Here is a 27393-nt window from a genome sequence, read left to right as displayed (position 1 = left end):
AGCAGTTTAGCAATCATTGTGGGGTTGAAAACCTTCACAGACTGATCCAAATTTTTCAGATGTTTTAAACAGAATAACATCAGTGCAAACCAAACACAGGGTGTAACTCCACGTGGAGTTTATCAGAGTCGGCCTGTGTGAAAATAGAAGGGAAAAGAAGGCTAAAGAATTGAAATATAATGGATTAAAGGAAGATTACAAAGTTACAGGAAACCCCGATTTAACAGAAGCAGTGCAGGAAAATGTGTGTAGTGCACTCCTCCCCGATTCCTTCAAATTGACTGACTTGAAGTCTCATGTAGAAGGTTATTCTTTCCATTGCAAAGATTTCATAAACTCTGTGATACCATCACTGTTATTATTGTTGGGTTCCACATCCATCCGGCCTTCAAACGACTTGCTGCTTTTTTTGGGTCCGAGTCACATTGACAGCAGGGCGAGCAGAAGAGGCCAGCTGTCCTTTTATCCAGCAGCTTCCTCAAGCTCTTCTTGAGGGTTTCCTCCGAGCTCCCAGGCCAGCTGGGCGGCATGGTCTCCTTAGTAGGTCGGGATTTAAACACCTCCAAAGTGATGCTCTCAAATCGTTGTAACTGACCTCTCTCAGTTTGTAGGAGGAGCAGCAGCTGAACTCTTCACTCTGAACTCAGTCACACAACGTGAGGCCACCCACTTTTAGGATTTTAGTGACTTGTGTTAGTCCATCTGGTGAGAAATTGACCACAGATAAAACAGGGTACCTTGAAAGTGTTAAAATGCACTGAATTCACTTTCCTCAAACAAAAAAGGGCCTTAGAACGTAATTAAAAGTCTTAAATTGAATATAAAAAGTATATAATATTTCCTTGTGCCTGCTGCGTGGGCTCTGATTTTGATTACAAAATAATTTTGTATGTGATGGTTGGCTGTAGAGATACATTTCACACCTATATAAACTAAAAGTGGGATTGTTTCGCAAGTGGATTGTGCTGCGTGCTACAAAAACTAGGAAGCTCATCAGCTAAGAATGAATTCATTTTTGTGATAACTCCGATAATTGAATCCATTCATCAATTTTCTGCTGCTTCTTTGCTCCTATATATATACTACTGGGAACTATTATCTCTTCTTGTTTTCCATCATACGTTTTATACTTTATTATAACATTTATTAAAGTACATTCTCTGAGGTCTTAAATTTACCTTTCTGCAGAAACCCTGTAAGATAACGAAGGCTAACAATGAAGGAGCTTTCTCTGTGATTTCACCGCTGGTGTAGGAAACTAGATCATCTCCAGTTGAATAGAGCTCTATTCTTAAAAAGTCTTACCAAGAAAGCCAATGCCACAAAAGTAATTCACAGTGTTCCTACAGGACATGCTGGTAACCTTGCCACTGACTTTTTGTCTTTTTGTGGTTCTTGTTTAACAACATTTGTGAGGTCCAAAAAACGGGAACACAGAATACTTCTGGGGTCCGGACAGCATTGTGGGGCCAAAATGCCGGACCCCAAAACTTGGGAGGACTGGTTTAGGGTTAAGATTTGGTTTTAGGGTTTTAGCATTAGGGTTAGAATTAGGTCAGAGTTAGTGTGAGGGTAAGGGCTACTGTTAGGCATTTAGTTTTGATGGTTAAGCTTAAGAGGGTAATGGGCTAGGGAATGCATTATGTCAATGACGGGTCCCCACAAAGATTGTGTTTGTGTGTGTGTGTGTGTGTGTGTCTGTATGTCTTTGTGTGTGTGTTCAGAGCTACAGCGTTCCTTGAGTCTCTGGAGATGTCACCAGAGACTGAAGCCATGTGGAAGACTCTCAGCAAGCTGGCTCTAGAGGCTCACCAGCTGCACATCGCAGAAAGGTCAGCAAGACACACGCACACAACCTTGCAAGTTAATGTCCGGATCTCTGAGCCAATTACATTCTTTATCAGTCTTCGTTGTAAGTGAAACTTACTTATCTTGGAAACAGAAGAGAAATAAGACAACAAGGGCACCCTGGAATAAAAAGACACAGTTTGGGACACACATATAAGTACACACACACACACACGCACACACACACACACACACACACACACACACACACACACACACACACACACACACACACACACACACACACACACACACACACACACACACACACACACACACACACCTCCCTGACCTCCCTCTCTAACTTCATTAATTATCAAAGACATTTTTTAATCATAAGCATTCTCTCTCTCTCTCTCTCTCTTTCTCTCTCTCCCTCTCCCTCCATCTATATCTTTATCTCTGTTTAGAGAAACTTTCCAATTTGAATTCTCTGTCATTAATAATGCATATGCATTCGTTAGGCATCGGCTTGATTTGCATAAATCATGAAATCTGTGAGAGAAACATTTTCGTCTGGAATGCATAATGTTAATGAGGGAGGGAGGAAAGAGAGAACGAGTCAGACAGAGGGACTTTTTACTTTTCAAACTTTTTTTTCTTCTTTCATGACTTGTTCATTAATCTGATGCAACTGTTCAGAGAGAGTTGGTAATAAAGTGGCCAAATGCTTAGATGTGCCTTTTTTATTCTCAGCCCATTTAGACCGCAGAGTATCTAAAGGCTAATTAGACAAAAACCCTCATTTATCTCAGTTCATTAAGTGAACAGCTTTTCAAAGCTTCGACCAGCTGATATTCCCCTGTACCTTTACTCCACTGGATGTTTCTTTCTGGGTTTTGTCTTTCTACCTCTATTACTTACATGCTTGCCCTCTTTTTGTTTTTCTTTATCATTTCTAGGTGTTTTGCAGCGTTGGGGGACGTCTCAACAGTGCGTTTCCTCCACAAAACAAACCAGATCGCTGACAAAGTTTCACAGGAAATGGTGTGTTTCATATCAGCGCAGATAAAAGACACAATACATCTCCACACTGACTGCTTATACAACATATACAGAGTTGTAAGGGTAGTAGATACATATTTTTGAATTAAGTGATTAAATACTAGCAGAAGAAAAGAAAAAATATATATATACATTATACCACATTATAAATATTGATGCATTAATCCTTATCACTTAAATCTTGCAGCCGGTAAAGATAGAGCTTATTTCACTTACTTCGTATTCTGGCCGGTATCTTAATTTATTAATATTACATTTATTTTTATTTTGTATCTGTATTTTAATCTGAATCTACAAAGTAACAAGTGATCTGTGAAATGTTTTTTCAAAAGTAAAAAAATGCACCATTGTAATAATTCTTGATATGTCATAAAACTGATTTACATTTTGTCAACACAGTACAAACTGAGTGATCATTACATTGTGTGTGTGTGTGTGTGTGTGTGTGTGTGTGTGTGTGTGTGTGTGTGTGTGTGTGTGTGTGTGTGTGTGTGTGTGTGTGTGTGTGTGTGTCTTTTGAGCAGGGAGGAGATGGAACAGAGTATTTCCAAGTCCAAGCCCACATGGCCATGCTGGATAAAAACTTTAAACTGGCTGAGATGCACTACTCGGAGCAGGTTGGTGACACACCCTGTTGTGCCTCATACAACCAAACCTTGTGTAGACACTTAAAATATGCATATTTCTATATCATGAGTAGAATTAATTACTTATGCATGTTACAGTAAACCAAACACTCACGCAATGCTGCATGTTCAAACAGCATTCGAACAGTTAATGTACCTATATAAAAAAAAGCATTATTCCATTATCTTCTGTCTACCTGTGATTGGTCAAATGGTTTACCTATTAACCCTTGTGTTGTCTTCCCGTCAACCATGAAACACAATTATCGCTTTTTTGACATTTTTGTCACTTTTCCAATGTTGTGGGTGCTTTTTTTATTTTATATATAAATGTATATATATGTATATATTTTTTTGAGTTATTGATATTTCTAATGTTAACATTTTCAGCACTTATTTCGAAGGCCCATTTTTTTGTGATAAAAAAAAAACTGAAAGCGGGTCAAATTTGACCCAAGGACAACATGAATGTTAGGTAGAAGCCCACGCTTGAATTCTCCAGACCAGAAACTCTCAACATAGAGTGTTAATCATAAATGTATACGCTTTATTACTTGCCGAAGCAACAATTTGTAATTATGATTATATAATTGCGCAGTACAGAGTCCAATGTCTTAATTGGTTTGTTTCTGCAGAATTCCATCGATGAAGCGATAGAGATGTACCAGGAGCTCCACATGTGGGACGACTGCATCGCTGTGGCTGAAGCCAAGGTAATAACCCACAGACTAAATGTAAACTCTGTTTGTTGTTGCTTTACCTAAGGGGGGATTTTGCTGTTGCTCTCTGTTGCTGTTGTAACCTCTTCTGTGGTGCAGTAATTTAGCCAGTTTTCTGGGTTTTTGTAAGATAATTCTTGAATACCGTTCTACAGACGATCTCAGTGCAGACTTGATCCAAGAAAAAACAAAAAAAAGGACGAAATAACTGAGCTTGGATCCGGTAGATCCCCAACATAATACTAGATGTCTAGAACTCATCAGGGAACCTTTAACTGTGACTTATAAAAATATGGCTACAACTAACAGTGAATCTGTTGATTACCGGTATATCAGATAAGGACCTGTTATATCTTCCCAGAGCCCAAGCTAACATCTTTATACAGCTTATTTCCAATCAACAGACCAAAATCTAAAGATAGTAAATGTACGATCATATTTTTTTACAGTGAAACACCGCAAACTGTAGTGAACATTTTGCTAAATAAATGGCTTTGAGATTAAAAGATTTTTTTAAGTTTTTGTCAATTTAATTTTTTCTCAGTCAACTAATTGTTTCAACACTAGATTTAAACCTATGTCTAACGTGGAAAAAACCCCACTCTCAACCCAAAATGACTCTCTTAGGGCCACCCGGAGCTGGACAACCTGCGTGGGAACTATTACCAGTGGTTAACAGAGACGGGTCAGGACGAGAAGGCCGGTGAGGTGAAGGAGAGCGAGGGAGACCTCCAGGGTGCCATCAACCTCTATCTGAAGGCTGGACTGCCGGCTAAAGCCGCCCGATTGGCCATCGGCCATCCCGAGATCACCAACAACAGCGACACTGTCAGCCGCATCGCCGCCAGTCTCATCAAGGGAGAGTTTTATGAGAGAGTGAGTGGACTGTCCCCATCTATCTATCTCTGTCTGTCTTGTTTATTGTAGAGTTGATCACAGCGGTCTATACTGGGATCCTATTCTTTCACCTCATCATCCTCTCCTCTCCTAACACGTGCCAGGAGAGGAGAGGTAACAACAGAGGAACATTTTTGTTTCTTTAGTTTTTTTTCAGTGTTGCACTCTGTCTCCCTCCATCTGTCTGTTATTTCTGTGTGTCTCTTTTTGTAGCCGTTTGTCTGAGAACTCAATTCTCCTCCTCAAGCCATCTGTGTACAGTACATGTAACAGGTGGGGAAGATGGAAAGAAAGAGAGAGAAAAAAAAATGTGTTGCCGTATCCTGATGGTGTAGCGTTTCATTAATTTAATTGTTTGAAATTCGATATGGATGCTTGTAATGTGTGATTTTAATTTGTGGTAGCCAATATGTCCTGCCGACATTTTGTGTATATTTCGTGTATCTTGCAAGGTTAGAAAAGTCTGTGAATTAGCATTTAAACTAGAGCTGGGCAATACATCGATGTTATATTGAGATATGAGACTAGATGTCGTCTTAGATTTTGGTTATCATAATATGGCATAAGTGGTGTCTTTTCCTGGTTTTAAAAGCTAAATTACAGTAAAGTGATGTCATTTTCTTTTGATTTTACCCACTTAGTCATTATAGCCACATTACTGATGATTATTGATCAAAAATCTCATTGTGTAAATATTTTGTGAAAGCACCAATAGTCAACACTGCAATATCGTTGCGATTTTGATATTTAGGTATTTGGTCAAAGAATATTGTGATATTTGATTTTCTCCATATCGCCCAGTCCTTTGGATAAGAAATCACTTGACTGAAACAAATGAAGCTGGGGTGTCCACATACTTTTGCCATATAGTTAACATTCCTAATAATCCTGAACAACCCTGACTCAACCTTACATATCACTTTGTCTTAATAAATTGATGTGCTCTATGTCCTCCCTGACCAGGCAGGAGATCTGTATGAGAAGATCAGAAACAACCAGAGAGCTTTGGAGTGCTACTGCAAAGGTGGTGCCTTCAGGAAAGGTAAATCAATGACATACAGATTTGCTAGCAGCATGGTTCTATGCAGGATCATGGTCAGTTCTCCACTACGGTCCAGACTGAACTATCTCAACAACCATTTGATTGATTGACACCAAATTTGGTTCAAACTTTCATGTCTCCCAGAGGGGAAATCCTAATGAATACATACATACATGGTGAACATGTTAAACATCATCAGCATGTTTTTGAGTTGTTACTGTGAGCATGTTAGCATGCTGATGTTAGCATTTGCTCAAAGTGCTTCTGGCATGCCTGTAGACTCTGTAGTCTTGTTTTAACATTTGATAAAAACAAAAAAGATACAGGTAATAGAAGTAAGTGTAGGTATATAGTAGATGTACAGTATATTAAGTAAAGTTTCTGCCTCCTGTAGCGGTGGAGCTGGCTCGCCTTACCTTCCCTGCTGAGGTGGTGAAACTGGAGGAGGCCTGGGGAGACTACCTCGTCCAGCAGAAACAGATGGACGCCGCCATCAACCACTTCATTGAAGCAGGGTATGTAGTGAAGAGACAAATATTTCGGCAGATGGAGAGAAGTAGAGATGACCCATAAAAAAAACAATCCAACAGAGATGGCCAATAGTTCTTTAAATCATCACCAGGACCATAATAGATTTCTTTAAACATGATTATATCCCTCCAAAATACAAAATAAGGACAGGTAATCAGTGCCCAGATCTTTATTCTTTCTAGGTTGAAAAAGCATCTAAAACCAAATTTTGACTGCAGGAAGCTAAAGCTCTTCACAGAAACTAAGGATCTTGCCAATAAAGTTTAAATCTGTGCCTCAGAGGTAATTCATTTGTTTTGTTTAACTTAAATCCTAACCAAAGTTGATTTACTTTGAATTTGGCTGTGTTAATGGAGCAACAAAATTAGTGTCTACACACATAATCTACATTTCAGAGTTGATGCTTATTTCATTCAACTATATGGATACCCTGTACACTAAGAGTCTGTCTGTTGTCTTGCTCCGGTCCGCTCTTAGCTGCTCACTTAAAGCCATTGAGGCGGCCATCGCAGCTCGTCAGTGGAAGAAAGCCGTCCACATCCTGGAGTTACAGGAGGACTCATCAGCAGGGAAATACTACGTGAAGATAGCTCAGCACTACGCCTCCATGCAGGATTATGAGGTGAGAGAGGAGGGATGAGGTATGATATATACGGTTGGGGGAGTCTATAGAAAAGTTTTTCTGCTCACCAAGAGGGCAGATGTTATTGTGCAGTGTTGTGTAATAAATCAGCAGTTAGGATGAGACTAAATGTCCTCAGCAAGTTGTAAAATGACCACAGGGACCAGATATTTGTTAAATTGGATTTGTTAGGTGGACTCCAAATGATGAATGCTAATGTTCTGTGTCTGCTGGATGTGTGAGCAGGTAACTATTTGCAAGACAAATAGAGTACATAAGTACCGGCAGTCTAGTTTCTCTTAATAGACGTCACCTTATAAAGATGCGGTATGTACAAGCCTACATGCGGATACAGTTGGCTCTGTGGTCAGGTGAGCTTAGTTTTGCCGCCTGAACACAACACCGGACAGAGAGATGGAAGCAGCGAAAGGATGACGTGGGCAGTGAGATTTTTCCACCTGCAATTTATTTCTGCATCTCTCAGACACACACACACACACACACACACAGAGAATTGAAAAGGAGAAGAGAAAGAGAAGTCTGTTATAGATGCAAAGAACAGATAAAAGGAAGAGAGATGGTGATGATGGTGGTGGTGAGACGCAGTGTGCTCTGCTTATTCTGATGAGCTCAGCTGAGCCAAACAGCCTCCACAGACTGCCAGCCTCTGAAAATAGCAGGCCATTTCTGTCTGTTTGCTCTATGGGCACATTCACAGAAAGTAATTAAGATAACAAGCTCTTTGCTTTCCAACTTGTGAAAGTTGCAGGAAAGTTTAACTCAGTGCAAACTAAAACAATGAAGAAGGCTCACACCTGGGATTTCAATACATAAATTATCATGAAAAAAAACAATTGACTAAACGTTTTTTAATGAGAACAAACCAGCACACACAATTATCAGTGTTAGAACAGGTACAATGGAAAATACCGTTTACCTTTTTATGTAGAAAAAACTCTATTCACATTGAAGTGATGGATGTTTCCATTTTCCTTCTCCCCAATAGTTCCTAAATTCTTACATTAACAGATACACACCATAGCACATTACACTATCCTTTGTTGTTATCAGTGCAGGTAGGTTTTCATATTTGTGTTTTTTATGCAGGAATGCCATTGTCATAGAATATGTGGATGTGCCAGAAGGTTAAGAGGATGTCAAACATCCAATAATGTAATCATTTCCTGGAAATATAATCAAATATGCACTTAACCCGATCGGAAAAACTGATTATTTAATCATTTTAACACATAATGTAAAAAAAAGTATGTATTTTTACTTGGAAATGTAACGTGTGAAAGTATTCACAGTCTACAATAATAGTACTGAAAAAGCACCTTTCACACTGATGTCACGTTTGGAAACATAAACTTTCAGCTCTATGTTTTTTTCAAATAATTTATTATTATAACAAATGGCTTGTGGAACGGTGTTATCAGGCAAAGATGCATTCAGCTAAAATCCCTACCAGTGGCTATTGAACCTGCCCCTACCCATGCTGTTTGGTCGTTGTGTGACCGTCGTCCATCAGACCGGAGTGGATCGTGGATTAGATAGATAGATAGATAGATAGATAGATAGATAGATAGATAGATAGATAGATAGATATTTATTGATCCCAAGAAAAATGGGAAATTACTATGTTACAGCAGCACACGTAAATCAGTCGCACAACTCAGAATATAAATATAAATGAGAAACTAGGAAAAGTATACATACATTAGACGCCATGAGAAGACGGCTGACGTTACACAAGCAGGCGATGAAGGCAAACCAGTCGATTCAATCAACCTGAAATCTACTTTTTATTGAATTTCTTTATTACCATATCAGTCAGGGCATTTCATTACTTCATTGGGTTTTATTACATTTCTGATCAGGTAAAGTGCAAATTTTATTACATTTTTGGGAAATGATTACATTATTAGAGTGCCACAGGGTTTTTATTTTCAAGTGTGCACCCCAGAATAATGTATATGAGTTTATATGTGAGGAGCTTGTGATATTTAGATTGTATTTTACAGTTTTAGTGTGTATTTTGTGTGTTAATGGCCTGTAGGTGGCAGAGCAACTGTTTGTGAAAGGAGGTCAAATCAAAGATGCTATAGACATGCACACTACAGCAGGACGCTGGGAGGAAGCTCATAAGGTCAGAATGCACACAACTACACAAGCAAGTATGTTTGTGTATGTATGTACTACCTTTAAATCCATTGTTATACTGCTCATTTTAGCCTAACTTATTATATATATATATCTGTAAAAATTCAGTTTATTTTAATAGCCATCTGTATATATATTCATAGTACCTATTCACCTGTAAATCTTGTTCACAATACTTGTTATCTATATATTATATTCATAGGACAAATCTATCTGTAAAATTCTGTTTATAATAGTATTAATTTCTATATTTATTCAGTAAATATCCATCCTGCACTTATGAAACCATTGTATATCCTGCACTTACTGCTATTGCACTTCTGGTTAGACCCAAACTGCATTTCGTTGCCTTGTACCTGTACGTGTGTAATGACAATAAAGTTGAATCTTATCTAATCTAATCTGAAATAAATATGAACAATATGCACTATTGTTGCAAATTTAATAAATTTAAATTAAATGTTCCACTAATAAAGAACTTGTGACTAGGCTGAAATGTATACAGTAGGTGTTTCATTTAATTAGGTGAACAACACTGACTAGCAATGAAACAGAGCAATTAAATAAAGCCATATTTGTTCTTTCAGTTGGCGGTGGAGTGTATGACAGAGGAGGAGGTCATGGCTCTGTATCTCAGCAGAGCTCAGGAGCTGGAGAGAGATGGGAAATTCAAGGAGGCTGAGAGGTAAATGGAGATTTATTTATAATTTGTTGCATCATCGGCTGCTGGATGCATGAAAAGGGAGTGAAGCTAAGTAAGACGACTATGTTTGAGCTAATTACAGCAAGAAAAACATAATGAAAACCGTGTTTGGCTGTTACCAGGTGAAGATTTCAGAAACAGTTTTGAGCATTTGACCCACTCATGTCTTGGCTTAAGTGTTTTGTCAATCACATTTAGAAAAACAAAACCAGTTCAGTTACTTACTTACTCTGTCTGTCTGTCTGTCTCTCTGTCTGTCTCTCTCTCTCTCTCTCTCTCTCTCAGGCTGTTTGCCACAGTAAAGCAGCCCGACCTGGCCATAACCATGTACAAGAAGAACCGGATGTTTGATGATGTTATTCGCCTGGTGGCCAAACATCACCCTGACCTGCTGACAGAGACCCACCTGCACCTGGCCAAGGTAAACCACAACACAATCTTGATATCAACAATTAAAAAATAAAAATATGAGAAAGTTTGTTGTGGCCAGTGCATGGTCTTTGCTCAACTTACTCACAAACGTTCTCATTTTGCAGCTAAACAGTACCTTAAAACATGTTTCTGAAATCATTTGAAGGAAGAAATAGGCAATGCAGTTATGAATCTTAATTCATATTTGATCAGTTCTGCCTGGTTTTACAGTTTGACTGCAGTTCACAAGCAGTGATTGACACTGCATTAGAGTCTCCTTAGCTGTGATTGTTTTTTCCCCTTATGGCATTAGGAGCACCAGTAGGAAGCAGAGGCATATTTAATTTACTTTTTTCAATTTTTTAACAGATAATGTCAAGATATAGTGAATATTTGAGCAAATATGACAAAGTTACATACCCGCAGTTACATTCCACCACTGACCTTTTAGTTCTGTTCAGATACAGTCGCTCTTAAACTTTATATCATTTATATCCAATAATGTTTCATCATTAAGCGTTTTTAATTTGCTTTTGTCGGCAGTTTTCCTTTTTGCTGACACAAACTAAAAAAAGTACAACTGAAGGGACCGAAATTAATATTCTAAGTATGAAATGTTGATGTGTACTCTGTGCATGTTTCTTGTAGGAGTTGGAGGCTGAATCCAGGTTCTCAGAGGCAGAGTACCACTTCATTGAGGCTGAAGAGTGGAAAGCGGCTGTCCACATGTACCGAATCAACGACATGTGGGAGGATGCTTACAGGGTAGATACAGTCACATTTGCTTTGTTGGCTTGCTAGCTGTTAATCAAATTTGCATTGCATTTGTGTATATGTGTAGAGCTTTGTTGATCTGTAATTTAATATTTTGAACCCTAAAACCTTGTCCCACAACAAATGGACTATTGCCTTAGCCTTAGTACATTCTTTACTGTACTTCTATATCCAGCTTTGACTTGTTGGTGAAAATTAAATAACACCATCGCTCAGGTGCTGAAATTGCTCCTGAGACTAGTTAAAGCAAGTAAATAAATTACATATAGATGAAATTGAGATTAGACAAACAGTTACATGTCAAGAAGATTATTAAAGATTAAAGACACTAAGTAAATAATCTTCCAACGAACATCCAACTTTGAGGCCCCACTGAGTGAAGAATGACAACAACAATGAGGCAAACTGCACAGATCTATGTCACACTATGTGAACACTGTTCTCCAATCAAAGATTTATGACACCAAAATAATTGAGAAGATGCTAAAATCACATAAACACACATAGTAGCTTGAATAAAGAACTTGAATTGAATTATATATATATATATTAAATTTTAAAATTGCTGTACAATATCATTTTTTTTGTAGTCTTGTCAATTCACCTTCCAAATTATGAATCTAAATTTGATTTAAGTTGTCTTATAAATATTTAACCTGTGGCGCTCCATTTTAATACAGTTTACTGGGTAATATTTGTCTTTGACCTATTATTAAACATTTAATAAATGGTGTATAAAACACTTTTACGTAGTTTATTGTTAATGTATGTAACCCCAACATATAACTTGTGGGCACCTATAACCGAAAGCTGCTGTAAAAACAGATTATGAATGACAATAAAGTGTATCACATATTCAATAATGTAAAATTTGGAAATTATGTCTACATAAATACTGTTAATTAATAAACACTTAAATGTTCTTATAGCTGCATGTAAAACATTATAGTGTGTTAAAAACCATTTATCAATATACAGCTTATGAATGCTAAACAGGAACAGGATGTCTGACAGTAAATTGAGATTAGTCTTCATGGACACATTATTACAAGTGTGTGTGTTTCCCTGTTGACAGTGTTTATTGCCAATGCTGCAACTTTATAGCTTCTATTGAATGTTTTCTCTGGGAATATCTGTGTGGTGAGAGAGTTAGGGAATCCCTTTAGTGATATAGTATGTACAATATATATTCACACATATGTCATGTACTTGTTTCAGGTGGCTAAGAGCCACGGAGGTGCCGTTGCCCAGAAGCAGGTGGCCTACCTGTGGGCTCGGAGTCTGGGAGGAGAGGCGGCTGTCAAGCTGCTCAACAAGTTTGGCCTCCTGGAATACGCCATTGAGTTTGCTTCAAATAACTTGTGAGCTGCACCACAACACATCGACACGTGTGTACAAACGTACACTGTGATTCATTTTCCTTTACTCACAGTCAAATGTGGGCGGCTTTAAATCTTTTTAAAAGATTTTATTAGTTTTACTGTGTGGCGAGGGAAATCCCACATATTTAACCCCCGCAAATGATTTGGATCTTAAAAAATGTCTGAGTCATGATAGTCAGCGTGTCCCAAGAAAAAGTGTGAACTGCTGTGAAACTTTCTGGGTTGAATACAGTATATCTAGATGGAATTGTAGCCAATATCTGAAGCAGAATGTGTTACTTTAGGATGTCCAGCTGCTGGCTTTAAGCCATTAGCTCATTCTAGTCATTGGTTCTATTGTGGAACCTGATGTGTTTTCTTGCTCTTTATTTACTCCCCAGCTCATTTGACTTTGCCTTTGATTTGGCTCGTCTTTCCTGTAAGGAGAAGATTCCTGAGATCCACCTCAAACACGCCATATACCTGGAGGATGAGGTAAACCTGTCACCGTCCTGCTGCACATAGCAACACATCTGCTGTCTGAACCTTTATAAAATGGCATAGTTCTGTCCTTCATTAGTTTTGAAATTGCGGCCAGTATTTCCAAATAAGACCAAGCTCGTAAAAATGTGAATTTTCCTTTAGTGTGAATACATTCTTAGATGTAAGGGTCTGCTTTTTGTCAGACGGATTCTTTCCACTAAATTCAACATGACAGTTTTATAACAATTTAACAAACAGTCACAACATAGTTCTCTTATCAGTCTGGTAAATTTGATTATTCACCTATAATCATTGTGCATTGCTCATACTCCCTGTCACTGAGACCGTTGTAGACTACATGACAATCAGAATCAGAAAAGTATTTTTTGCCAAGACACCTACAAGTTGCCTTGGTTCTTGTTGCATACATAAACATACTACACATTAATATGAAATAAACAAACAACAAAATAAATACAGAAACAAATATGTACATATAACTCTTTAACATTAAAAAAAGAGTCTGTATCAAATAGTGCAGGATGTTCAAAAATGCTGAGGGATGAGCAAATGTGATCAATAGAATTTACAGAGGACAGGTATGTAGTCCAGAATGTAGGATTAAGAGTCAAAAGTACAACAACAATACAGGAAATAGTGCTGATCCTGATATTCTGACTCTGTATTTCCTTCCAGGGTAAGTTTCCTGAGGCCGAGATTGAGTTCATCAAAGCAGGAAAACCCAAAGAAGCCGTGTTCATGTGGGTACATTTAGCTCCCTGGAGCTGATTAGAAGTTGTCAGAAATAGGGGTACATCTATATACACCTGCAGAAAGTGTTGGCATGTAAAATAAGTACATTTACTTAAGTACTGTACTTACACACAAATTAGGGTACTTGTTTTTCCATTCAATGTAACTTAACACTACATTTTCTGTGGGGAAATACTGTCATTTTGCATGTCTCATTCCTACACAAGATTTTAACTTCCTTTTAAAAGCTACTGTTGTTTATATTGTTGTTATATTGTTGTTGTTGACTGTCCGGTGTGTGTGTGTGTGTGTCTGTGTGTGTGTGTCTGTCTGTGTGAACTGTTCCAGGTATGTCCACAATAAGGACTGGGCCAGTGCGCAGCGGGTGGCTGAGGGCCACGATCCAGAGAGTGTGTCTGAGGTCCTGGTCGGCCAAGCCAAGTTCTGCTTTGAACAGAAAGATTTCCAGAAGGCTGAAGCCTTCCTGCTACGAGCCCAGAGACCTGAACTCGCTGTTAAATATTACAAGGTAGGAAAACTGGCTTCAGGAAAAAACACGAAAAAGAGATGCAAAATGTTGTAATAAAATATTTCTTTATTTTTTTGTTTTTTTGTTTAAAACTACTGATCAACAATGCACATTTTCGATTTTTAAAATACAAATCATACACTTTAAACATCTCCCTTTTGGTCAATTTTTCTTTAATGTATTCAATATTTGTGTTTGTCAGGATGCAGACATGTGGAGTAATGCCATGCGTATCTGTAAGGAGTATCTCCCCAACAAGCTCTCCATGCTCCAAGAGGAGTACGAGAAGGAGACCTCCAAGAAGGGAACCCAGTAAGATTAAAAACCACAACATTTAAGAAAAAAAAATCCATTTCTTATAATTTCTTGCAATGGTCATTTAAGGGCCGTCCACACCATGAATGATAACCATAAACATAACGATGTGAGCATCCACACTGCTGAGCATGTTCTGCAAACAGCGACATCAAGCTCGCGATGCACACTGCAGCTGGTAATAATACATAATACAGCAGACATCGGTACCGACGATTACAGGAATACCTGTAGTTATATCCTACATATTTGTGAATTTCGGTACGTTTTATGAACTACATCCAAAAGTCTGCCGGCTGTCTGTGCAGGCGCCGACACCGCCGCCTTCTCCAGGCAACAGCGGGCGCACAGAGCTTCAGAGAGCCATGGATTAGAGCAGCTCCGTGCAGGGCACCGGAACAAAAACACCGACAGTACGATAATAACATCTAAAACACAAGATTCACTCTCAGTGGTTTCTGTGACATGAGTAATACGTTCAAAGTAAGGCAAAGCAAGGCAGCTTTCTTTGTATAGCACATTTCAGCAACAGGGCAATTGAAAGTGCTTTACATAAAACGATTTAAAATAATAAAACTTACAGTGCACTGCAAGAAATTAAACATTAAATAGCAGTTAAAACCAGTCAACATAAAATGCGAAAATAAATGTTACATTGCAAAAAATTAAACATTAAAGAGAAGTTAAAAACAGTTAAACATATAAAAGCAGATAAAATAGCAGATTTTAGGCTTTTAGGATGGGACAGTGTCTAAACCGCTGACCCACACACGTTACCAACCCAAACTTTGTTGACCAATAAGGTCGCTCTACACAGGCAGAACCACGTGTCTTTACCATCTCATCCATCCACCTCGGGCCCCGCAGGATGTGTGACTTTGTACTCTGATTACCCTGGTAACAAAGAGTGGAAGTACTTCTCTTTACACTACAATATAGTTGTCACTATGAGTCTAAGTTAAATCACGACAAATTGTGCGAAATCCTGAACAGCTTCTACTGTTTCTTGTAGAGTTTACCATAAAATCTACAATATGTCACACACCCGCGTTGGAGAAATTCTCAGAAATATGTTTGTTTCCTGTTCAGAAAACCCCCAAAATGGCCACAACACTCACATATTTTTAACAAAAACATCCCAAAAGGCACCAAGTTACTCAGTTCACTTCAACATTTGTTTCAGCCAACATTAATGATATAAAGTACTAATATAATATAATACACAGAGCTTAAGGATGGTTGCAGCACCAAGTGCTAAATTCACGTCACGCCACCGACCACCTATCAAATCACTCGGCAGTGTCTCTCTCCGCCGTGTCATCTTGTGAGCTCAGATGGATTTTGATTGGCCGTCAGTGTTTCTATTTTATAACAAATTGCTCTTAAAGTAATCCCAACGGTATCGTTCTCCACTGTTCGTCATTATAATGAGTTAGGACGATCTTTAAAACTATATATTTATAGTTCCTGTTATAGTTATCGTTCCTGGTGTGGACGACCCTTTATTCATTGTAGTCCAGAGAACCTTAAAATGGTGATATAATTTATATTTATTTGTTTTTTGTGCCCACAAAACACAGTAATCTTGTTCTAGATAATGTGACTCAGAAACATAGATTAGAGGTTTGGTATTTGTGGGACATTGTTTTAAGAGTTTTTATTAGATTTTGTCAAACTGTTATGTGATTAAGAAACCTCTTAAAAGCCAGAGGGAGACCACAGGACCCACTATGAACATCTCACAGGCTCTCTCTATTCACCCACAAGTATAATCTATGCGCAAAGAGTCAGTTTGATGCTTTATTAAAACACAGCTCATGTGTTATCTCAAAATGAAACTACCAATAAGGAATTGCTCATTAGCTGGCAGACCGGCAGCACTTTCCCTCTCTCTCTGTCTCTGTCTCTCGCTCTCTCTCTCTTATCCTCCTCCCATTGCTTCTCCCTCTTTAATGACTTGTGGGAGAAAAAACATCAATAGTAACCCATGGAAACGAGCGAGGAAGCGAGGGTTAAAGTGAGAAAACACTGAATTATTCCTGCAGAGTTTACAGCTCGGGCTTCAGATAAGTGCATATTCCTATTTTCTTGTAAGCATTAGCAAATGAGCAAATTTTAGTTTGAGACCTTTTCATATAATATAATTAAAAGTAGAGATAAGTAAGAGGGGAGAAATAAAAGGGTGAACTGGGGACATCATTTCCATGATGAAATTGTGGTGTGACTCAGAGAAAGCCACGTATTTTTTTCACGTTCATTGCAGCCCAACATAAGTAAAAAACATCACATTAACCCCTTTTAAAAACTGGCGTGTGGAACTTTTACATATAAATGAATGCCCGTTACATTCAAGCCCTTGCAGTGAAAGCACCTTATATTTCACTCTCTATTAAGCAAAAATTGTGTTGTCGGGTTTTCAAATTGGGAAACAAATTTGAAGAAATCAAAATCACAAATAGGTTTATAGAGAAATCTTTGTTGATAATGTGTTGGGCTTGTGTTTAGGTATCTTTCAGACATATTTTACCTTTTTTGGAAGTTATTTTATATATTTTTTATAATTAAATAATAGTTTGGTGGCCCCCCCTGCAGTAACTCTGAGGACCCCCTATGGGTCCCGGACTCTGCTGTAGTCTGTAAGTCAAAGCAAGATGATTTTGTTGTTCCTAATCAGCCCAGAGTCTGAAATTGAACCTCAAATGAAATGCATTTGTGTCTCTTTATGTGACTCTGTGTGTGTGTTTGGTGTTTTTAGGGGTGTGGAGGGTCTGCTAGAACAGGCCAAGGAGTGGGAGCAGTCAGGGGAACACTCCCGGGCCGTGGAGTGTTACCTGAAGGTGAAGGACGACTCCAACCTAGCCCTGATGGAGAAGTGCTGGATGAAGGTAAACGAAAGCATCCCTTCGTTATTGTCATACAGGACTGAGGATTAATCACTGACTACTTACGTTATCTGTTTAATCGCGTAAGATAGTGGTTCTCAACCTTGTGGTCTAGGTAAGTCCGAGGAGTCGTCAAATAATTTACATGACAAGAAAACAGGTGAAAAAAGACAGCTGTACTTGTTTTTTCAGACTGTCTAGTTACCTAACATGATGTCATGAGTTCAGGTAAACATCCATGCCGACTTTCTCAAGCCAAGTGGCGTGTTATCTGTACCCATTTTAAGCTATCAGCGTGTATGTCTTCGCTCAATATCTATCTACAGTTTGTGATTGGTTCCTGCAAAATTGTGAACTAAAGCCGAAGAATTAAACGAGCAAGTTTCCAGACCGAGCTGCAGGGAGAAATCAAATTGGTGGCAGAGTGGGCGGGACTTACCCAGTTTAGGCTGTTGCTTCATCTAATCTGAAATACACTTTGTATGATTAGCTATGAATAGTAAACAAAATATGAAATGAGGAGAACTATAGATGTATATTAATGGACCGAGCATGTATGACGTCACCCATTGGTTTGTGGAGATCTGCTATCCGTCAGTGAGTTTGGCGTTACGGGCGCAGCCATCCGGGTTGCGGATGTGACGATTTAAGACGACACTCAGCGTTACATTACACACTTTTACTGGCAATCACATCATAGCCGCGCCTTAAAACACCCCCTGCTTCATTGCCGGTTATAAAATCAACGAGACCATAATTACAAAAATAAACACAATTCTGTGTTGCAGAAGACTTCAAACTAGCGGTTGAGACCATAAACTCATTATGAAAATGTTTACCGAGGTAATAAATCCAGTGAGATGCGGGTCACTTTCTCACAGACTTCTACAGAAACCGACCTCCTTTTGCGACCATAAGTGTCGCCCTCTGCTGGAATTCAGATAGAAAGCAGGGTTAAGGCACTTTGAACCGGATGCTTTGTCCATTAATATTAACAGTCTATGAGGAGAACACAGACTAGGCACTAAAACCACAATGAAGTGTCTGCAACAGAAACAAAAAAGCAGTTTAATTTAACTCAATTAGCTTCTTTCACATTCAATATTGTAGATGGATGGTAGTGGTAGCCAACATAAGGGGGGGTGGGTGAAGAGGAAAGGTCACAGTGGCAACAACATAATGGATTTCCTTCCAGCGGTTCACAGTAATTATTTTGTGTTATTGATTAAAGTGCTATGGAGACCATAGTTGGAATTTGAATGCTTTGGTCTTGTGGTGCTGCTGAAAAGAAAGGTCTCAGGGTCTCAGATCGATAGTTGGGAGTTTGATTAGCCACTGTGAGAAAAAGAAAGACAGTGTGTGGTGTGTGAGAATTGAAAGTTATTCTGATTTGGGCCCGAGGGTTGACCCAATCAAAATGTGTCTTTGTGTATAAAGCCTGAAAGTGTGTTTTTATTTGTTGGTGTGTCTCCAGGCAGCAGAGTTGTCCATCAAGTTCCTCAGTGGGGATCGAGCGGTGGAGGTCGTCCAGGTGGTCGGACCACGACTCACAAAGCTCAGGAAGTACAACGCTGTGGGTGATCTCACACACACACACACACACACACACACACACACACACATAGATAGATAGATTGATAGAAATGATAGAAATGATAGTGTTACAGCAGCAAAATCAGTCACAAATCACAGATTATAAATGAAATACTAGGACACAATAGACATACATACAATATAAATACGTAAGATATATATGAACACTTACACACTTACACCAAGTTTTCCCTCATCATTTTAAAGCTTAGGTGCAGCACCCAAGCCGTTTTTGGCACCACCCAATTCTTATGTATGTAAAATCAATGTGAGCTTCAAAACCAACTAAATTATTTTTTTTGTAGTTGGTCCCCACTGGACTTATTTAGCAAGTTTTGTCTTTATCAGTTTTATTTATTTATTTAATTTGACACAAATATGGTGATATTAATGTTCCAAAATTATAGGAAATCACACTTTTTTTTTTTATTGAAAAAAACACACAATATCTTGGCGCAAAAAAAATCTACACCTTGTTTAAACCTGTTAAATAAAAAGAACCAAATGAGTATTTAATACATTGATCCAAACATCCTTGTATGAGTCAGTTTCAGTTTTTAGTGTTTTTAAGTGTCTCCTTTTTCTCTTGTTGTGTTGTTTAAGGCGGCTGAGCTCTACCTAAACATGAATCTCATCAAAGAGGCAATCAATGTCTTTATTGAGGGCGAAGAGTGGAACAAAGCCAAGAGAGTCGCCAAGGAGCTGGAGCCGAGGTTTAAAGACACATTCACACTCAGTGTGATACTACCTCACTTAAACATACGTATAACCTCTTAAAAGTACATGAAAATTCAGAATAACTGGAGTTACCTTGTGTTGTCTTTGTCCTGGATCTCATCACTCCGATCTCTTTGGCAGGTACGAGGACTATGTGGACCAAAAATACAAAGAGCACCTTAAGAACCAAGGCAAAGTTGACTCTGTACGTACAATTACACACTAATGTCCACTGGATCTAACACATATGATCTTGATCTAATACGTTTGAGCCTGATTAGGACAAAGTCCGCTATCAGCAGAATAGGAGACCTCCTTTACTCCGTCATCGTCTTAAACCGATCGGAAATGTGTATAAAAGCAACAGAGAAATGCATCTTTCATCCATTTCATCTCTGTAGTAAAATCCCGTTACCTCGCTCGCTACCACAGAGCAAGATGTGTGTTGTGTACATTTCACTGAGATTACTTTACATCATTTCTGGTTGTTCAAGTCCTCACAAAGCAAATAATTTTGTTCATTTGGAGCTGCCAGTGTGTGAAAGTGGTAAAGTCTACTTTGTACTTTAAACAAGCAAAATAGAAAAAGATAAGACAAATAACTTGAATACTTTAAATCGTCTATGGACTATCATTTTCTTGTTTATGAAACTGAGAAGCTTTTGTGTGTGTGTGTGTGTGTGTGTGTGTGTGTGTGTCTGTGTGTTTCTGTGTGTGTCTGTGTGTGTCTGTGTGTGTCTGTGTGTGTGTGTGTGTGTTTTAGCTGGTGGGTGTGGATGTCATGGCAGCTCTGGACATGTATGCAGAGAGAGGCCAGTGGGAGAAATGTCTGGAGACAGCATCTAAACAGGTACTGAACACATAGTAAACTCACTCTAAAAGGTGTGATGTGAAGTTTAGATTACGGACAAAGAATTCAATTTAAAATAATCTCTACAGCAGAGCAGTTATAGGAACATGGACAGTATATATTCGGCAAATTAGTAAGTAATGCTTACTGTAACTTAAACTTTTAGTAGTAGCTCAGTAAAACTGCATGTATGCAACGTTTTTCTTGAGTAAAAAAAGTAAATATCATGTTGTCAGTGCTCCTAATCATGCCTGTTGTGTTTTTTAAGAACTTTAAGATTCTCCATAAGTACATCGCTCTGTACGCTACACACCTCATCAAGGAGGAAGACGCTCCAAAGGCTCTGCAGCTCTACATACAGCACGGAGCACCCCCTAACCCTCAGGTACTACACACACACACACACACACACACACCTTTAACTCCTTATTCACAGAAAAACGCAGACCCAAACGGCACAGAATCTGCAGTTTTTTTTTGTTTTTAGCTATTATCCAGAATGAAAATCAGTTTTTCTCATTTCAATTTTTTTAATTTGTTATGATGCAGAAAAGTCTCCATCTGCAGATTCTGTGTGACCTTGCTTATTAAGTTGGTCTTTCTAATACTTCTTGTTTTGCAGCTAGATCTGCCTGATCTCTTTAGGGTTTCTCATGAACATTTGCTTGAGAACATGTCAGCCTACCTTCATGAAGACCACTAAAGTCATTACATTTTAAATTTTGTCTTATCAGTCTTGTAAAGTAATTTACTGTTGAAGTTACTGAGTCGACCCCTTTAAGTGTCAGACCACTTGAATAAAACACGACAGATATCCACAAAAATCCACATAATTAACGTACATTGTGTGTGACGTTAGATAAAACAAACAAAATATTCTCTATTTGAAAAGATATGGCAAAAAATCACCAAATTTACTCTGTTTTTGGACGCAAATCTGGCTTTTCAGGCTTTTACTTGTAAAGCTACAACCACACCATGAAAAGTCATACATCTCTTGTTTACTGGACTGTTTGACTTTTTTACTCACAGAACTTTAACATCTACAAGCGCCTGTTCCTGGACCTGATCAACCTTCCCGCCACTGATGGTCCAGAGTGTTACCGGATGTGGGCCGATCTCCGTAATTTCCTGCTGCAGCTGGTAAATCCCAACGGCGTCTAGTTCAGACCATCTAAGCTGAAAAAAACACCTAATGCGGAGTGGACAGCAAAATGGGTTCATTCTTGTAATTCTCTAATATATGAGGCAAATTTCCTGATATTCCCTTAACTTTAATTCCACTTGTGATGCCTGTGTCGTGTGGGATTTCAGTGCGAGAACATGTCCAGGTCGGCCGAGGCCAACTCTCCCGCTCACGAAGACTTTGAGCAGTTGCTGCTGATCGCTCACTACTACGCCACGCGATCCGCAACCAGAGGAGTCCCCCAGCTGGTACGTAAAACACAGAAACACTCCGAGAGGATCCCAGAAGGCTTTCATTTTATAGCATTTTACCAGCCTAGATAATATAAGATAATAGATTTCAGATTGGTTTTTATTCAAAATTGCGGCTAATTTCACATGTGTACAAATTAACATTAGAAAGAAAATAAGCTTTCCTTCGTGAATGGGATTTTTTATTTCATTTGTTTCTTGGGTACAGCGGCTCCCGCATGTTAATGAAGCTGATGTTAACGATGCATGACAAACTTAAACCTTCTCATAGATCATTTTTATTTTTTTATTCTAGAGTGTAACTTTCTACTTTTCCCTCCACAGTCAGCTGGGACAGTTTAACAGCTGACTCATTTTAAAAATAAAAAGCTTCTTTGCTTCCCGTCTGTGTTTTCAGCTCAGTCTCTCAGCCAAGCTGGCGGTGTCTCTGTTGCGTCACACCGAGCTCGTTCCTGCAGACAAGGCTTTCTACGAGGCCGGCCTGGCCTGCAGGGTGAGTCCACTAATGAATGAGGAAGAAACGGTAGTTCTTCCACTTAAGATAGAGTCTCAAAAAAGTGCAACACTTTCTAAGTGCACCTTAAAATGTCACAATTTCCTTGTATATTCCAGGACTTCCATGACTTCCATGACCAAAGGCAAACCTAGAATTCAATTCAATTCAATTCAATTTTATTTATAGTATCAATTCATAACAAGAGTTGTCTCGAGACACTTTACAGATAGAGCAGGTCTAGACCACACTCCAGAATTTACAAGGACCCAACAGTTCTAGTAGTTTCCTCCAGAGCAAGCAACAGTGCGACAGTGGAGAGGAAAAACTTCCTTTTAGGAAGAAACCTGGGACAGACCCAGACCCAGACCCAGACCCAGACCCAGGCTCTTGGTAGGCGGTGTCTGACGGGCCGGTTGGGGCTAGAACAAGAGTGGCAATAACAGTCCCAAATAAATAGTAGTTTGTAGTAGTTCTTTGTAGTAGGCCCAGCAGAGCGTAGCAGGATGAACATGGCAATGGAATTCAGTTTTTACGTTGACCGATCGGTTTTGAAAAACATACAGAATAATATCAAATATATATTCTGCATCAGTTCTCTTCTCCCTGGACAGTTGTGTTATGGTTTTAATGGCTTTTAAGGTGGGATTGGACAGTGTAGGCCTTTTGGGGAGCACCTTTAACATATATATGAACCATTGTTCTAGAAACCATCCCAATTCCTCTGACTGATACGTGAACCTGTGTAACTTTTTATTACCTGGCAGGCTGTTGGCTGGGAGAACATGGCCTTCATCTTCCTTAATCACTTTCTGGATCTGTGTGATGTGAGTAGTCTAGCACAACTCAACTGTAGGATAAAAACTAGCTACCTTTTAATAATATGTCCCATGAAGTAAAAGATCCAGTATTTTATAAATATGAAAACTCATTTCCAACACCATTAAGTATGTTTGGCCATGATTTCTGTCTCCAGGCGATTGACGAGGGGACGCTGGACGCTCTGGACCACTCCGACTTCCTGGACACCGACATTCCCTTCGAGGTTCCAGTTCCCACCAAACTCTGTGTCACCGTAAGACATCCTTCTACCAAACACACGGCGAAACATCCCACTGTGGTCAGACTGATGAATGGGGACAATATATTTATATTGGTGCTGTGGTATAAGTCAGATCTGGGGGAAAATATACTAAAAGTAGCTGTAACAATAACATATGATGTAGGAAATAATAATGGAACAGTGTGTGTGTGTGTGTGTGTGTGTGTGTGTGTGTGTGTGTGTGTGTGTGTGTGTGTGTGTGTGTGTGTGTGTGTGTGTGTGTGTGTGTGTGTGTGTGTGTGTGTGTGTGTGTGTGTGTGTGTGTGTGTGTTTACAGGACGCCCAGCGGGAGGAGATCCGTGACTGGGTGCTGATGGTGTCCATGGACAATCGGTTGGAGCAGGTTCTGCCGCGTGATGAGAGGAACTCATATGAAGCCTCGCTGGTGGCCACCAACACCGGCCTCCGCTCTCTGCCCTGTGTTCTTACTGGTAACACACACACACACACACACACACACACACACACACACACACACAGACACTGAAGAAAAATAACCCCAAAGTTTTCATTGTTTAGCTGTTGATTAATAAAAAGCACTCTCTAATGAGTCTCAGTTGACTTAAAATGAGACGTGGTGGCGTAGTTATCAGCTACACAAAAGCTTCCATTAGGCCAGATGTAGTACCCTCCTTAACAACAATGTCTCAAGAAAGTTTCTTTTCTAAATGTGCTTTGATTTTAAAAATCTTAATGTTAAGCACACGATTCTTCATCTCATTTTGAATTTGAAGTAGATGTAAAATGAATTGATATAAAGTATTTTTTCACCAGCAACAACAGATACCATCACTTGGCTGCCAGTGCTAATTTCCCAGTTTGCTGCTTGAATGTGTACACACACACACACACACACACACACACACACACACACACACGTATAGCCTCTCACTCTATGGTGTTCCTGGCTCCAGGCTACCCCGTGCTGAGGGATAAGATTGAGTTCTCGCCTGTGGGGAAAGCAGCCAACAAGAAAGACTGGAACCAGTTCCTCGTGGCCACAAAGGTGAGGCGCACAAAACACATCCAGCGGAGGACCGTCATTAAGTACCTTGACTCAATACTTATGTACAAATTTGAGGTACTTACTTGGCTTGAATCACTTGTTTTATTGCCACTTTCTACCTTTATGTATCTACATCTCACAGTTCCAGCTTCTCAAATGTGAAGCTTTGCTGACTTCTTAATAACCTCCATTTATTTGTAATATTTCTTTGGGTGTGGACTGTTGGTTGAACAAAACAAACATTGTAAAGGTTTCACTTTGGGCTCTGGGTACTTGAAACGACATTCCTCAACACTTTAGTTATAAATAATCATTAGTTAATAGTTCAGAATTAGCTCTACCTCAACCAACTAGAACACTAAAGTCCTGCTGTTACATGATTGCATGAGTAATAATTATCTAATGCGTTTAACATGTAATTGTATAAAAGTCAGTTTTCTGCATTGAGTTCTTTTATTTTATATACTTTCAGTACATTTCACCATTTATACTGACATATTTAATCACTATGTAATCCACTTGTACCTGTAACAGAGTACTTTTACAGTGTTTATTAGTATTTTTACTTTGGAAAAAGCTCCGAGTTGTGTGATGTCTCGCTTACAAAAGCCAAACTTGTTTTCTGAGTTTCATCCTCTCTCTCAACATCAACAGTGATTTTATGTTAAATGAGCAGAGATGACTTATTGCAGCATCACTATCTGCACGTCTACAAGACACACACACACGCACACACACACACACACACACACACGCACATTCACGCACACACGTATACACACCCTTGTGGCATCAGTGTGCAGCAGTGACTGCGCATGTTGAATCTGCTTTGTGATTGGTCGATGTTTGTGTCCATCTTCCCCTGCAGACCACTCACAGTTCAGAGTGTCAGGACGTCCTCAAGTTCATCAGCCAGTGGTGTGGCAGCCTGCCGGCATCTGGGTTCTCCTTCCACTGACACACACGCACACACACGCACACACACGCACGCACACACGCACACACACACACACACACACACACACACTGCTATTCCTCGTTTCGTTACATTCTTCCATTTTTGCTGCAAGATTTAAACTACTTCATTCATCTGTGTGTGTGCTCTTTCACCTCTCTTCTTCTTCTTCTTCTTCTTCTTCTTCTTCTTCTTCCTCTTCTCCGTTGCTCTGTTGTTCATGTATCCAAAAACCCAAAACAGATTGCCTAGCCACCAACTATATATTTATTTATTCAACTTTTCATTTAGATTTTATATAAATTTGGTGGTCAAAATTCCACACTTGTCTCTACAGATCGGAGTATGAAATCCTGTAGAAAATGACTTTTCTTTTTTTTTCCATTATTTTCTGCTACAAACAAGTCACATTTAAAGCAATTTAAATGAAAAAAAAGCCTTAAAATCAGCCACATATTTGAATATGAGGAGTATTTGTGTCACTGGAGCATGTTAACTCTTGCTCAGGATGATATAAACCCACACAAATTTAACGAAGTAATTTCCTAAAACAGCTGGTCACTGGGTTTAAAACAGGAGTAAAATTAAAATTCACTGTGTGTGTGTGTGTGTGTGTGTGTGTGTGTGTGTGTGTGTGTGTGTGTGTGTGTGTGTGTGTGTGTGTGTGTTCATTGTCATGAAGGAACACGTCACCCGGTGCTCTATGGCGATGACGGTACACACAAACCTCCCATTGACTTCCTGTGCTCTCACTTTATTTTTATCCTCTGACTGGTCAGTTTATCCTGAGCCTTCACCATGGAAACACATTCCTCCACAGTCTCCTGTATATATCTATCTTTTCCTCTCCTCTTTTCTCTCTCATTAGAAGAACTCTCGCCCAGGACGGCATCGCTGAATAAAAACCCAAAGGTTTTCGTCAGATCTTAACAGATGTTAGTTTTTACTCCAGCAGATGTTAAGAGGCTGTAATATGTCCGACCGGACGCTACTCCGCGACAGTTTAAGGAATTTTTAACGCGTGCGGTCTGAAGCGAGCTGCGTATGTTTCTAAGGATGGACTCTCTGGCAATGCCTTTTATTGTGTGTTTGATATCGAATGTATTTTGTTTAAAAAAAGTTAAAATAAAACACAGTTTTCCAGCATTGTTTTGATCCATTTTGATTGATTTTGTTAATTTTCTTAAGTTTAAGTGAGTTTGTTCCCACTGTAGCAGTTGTCCGTATGTTAGAAATAGGGTTGCAGCGGTGAACCGGTTGCTACCCTAGTGGTCAGCGTAACTGACAATAATAATAATAATAATAATAATAATAATAATAATAATCGTATAAACCATACTGTGATGCCATGAAACCGTCATGCCGTTGCAACCCTCAGGAAACTTGAGTGATATGTTAAGTCTCTTTCCTTTATATTGAACCCAGTAAGAAAAATATTAATAAATTGTCTTCTCAAAATTCCAAATTATTTCTTGAATTTACTTTAATTTTAATTATCAGTTCACTCAAGAAACTCATTCAATTCCCTGAATCTAGTAACCTAGTACCATTGAAGTAAAAATGTATTTCACGTCGG

At 39.0% G+C, this 27393-nt stretch overlaps 1 protein-coding gene across 2 annotated transcripts in view; it reads left to right on the top strand.

Annotated features, from left to right (window-relative positions):
- ift172 (intraflagellar transport 172) overlaps positions 1-26747 on the top strand; it is a 41681-nt gene extending 14934 nt beyond the window's left edge. Inside the window, exons 18-49 of one of the 2 annotated variants that reach the window (XR_004660354.1) lie at positions 1725-1832; positions 2751-2835; positions 3378-3470; positions 4115-4192; positions 4826-5074; positions 6059-6137; positions 6532-6652; positions 7146-7290; positions 9350-9439; positions 10041-10138; positions 10442-10577; positions 11216-11332; positions 12560-12702; positions 13104-13197; positions 13882-13946; positions 14287-14467; positions 14670-14779; positions 17538-17667; positions 19139-19237; positions 19861-19970; positions 20116-20179; positions 20738-20824; positions 21093-21209; positions 21857-21967; positions 22139-22258; positions 22659-22754; positions 23522-23581; positions 23731-23829; positions 24134-24287; positions 24771-24862; positions 25731-25958; positions 26166-26747. Coding sequence is in view for 1 of the 2 variants with exons in the window: in XM_034899783.1 (XP_034755674.1) it covers positions 1725-1832; positions 2751-2835; positions 3378-3470; positions 4115-4192; positions 4826-5074; positions 6059-6137; positions 6532-6652; positions 7146-7290; positions 9350-9439; positions 10041-10138; positions 10442-10577; positions 11216-11332; positions 12560-12702; positions 13104-13197; positions 13882-13946; positions 14287-14467; positions 14670-14779; positions 17538-17667; positions 19139-19237; positions 19861-19970; positions 20116-20179; positions 20738-20824; positions 21093-21209; positions 21857-21967; positions 22139-22258; positions 22659-22754; positions 23522-23581; positions 23731-23829; positions 24134-24287; positions 24771-24862; positions 25731-25820 (3421 nt within the window). In the remaining variant the exon portion in view is untranslated. Of the gene's footprint in view, positions 1-1724; positions 1833-2750; positions 2836-3377; positions 3471-4114; positions 4193-4825; positions 5075-6058; positions 6138-6531; positions 6653-7145; positions 7291-9349; positions 9440-10040; positions 10139-10441; positions 10578-11215; positions 11333-12559; positions 12703-13103; positions 13198-13881; positions 13947-14286; positions 14468-14669; positions 14780-17537; positions 17668-19138; positions 19238-19860; positions 19971-20115; positions 20180-20737; positions 20825-21092; positions 21210-21856; positions 21968-22138; positions 22259-22658; positions 22755-23521; positions 23582-23730; positions 23830-24133; positions 24288-24770; positions 24863-25730; positions 26089-26165 lie in introns of those variants that run through there. The other variant, XM_034899783.1, reaches the window with a different exon arrangement.
- Positions 26748-27393: the final 646 nt, after the last annotated feature.

Source organism: Etheostoma cragini, chromosome 18, assembly GCF_013103735.1.
Source record: "Etheostoma cragini isolate CJK2018 chromosome 18, CSU_Ecrag_1.0, whole genome shotgun sequence".
Taxonomy (NCBI): domain Eukaryota; kingdom Metazoa; phylum Chordata; class Actinopteri; order Perciformes; family Percidae; genus Etheostoma; species Etheostoma cragini.
The sequence above is the reverse complement of the archived record's forward strand: the minus strand, read 5'-3'. Positions and strand labels throughout refer to the sequence as shown.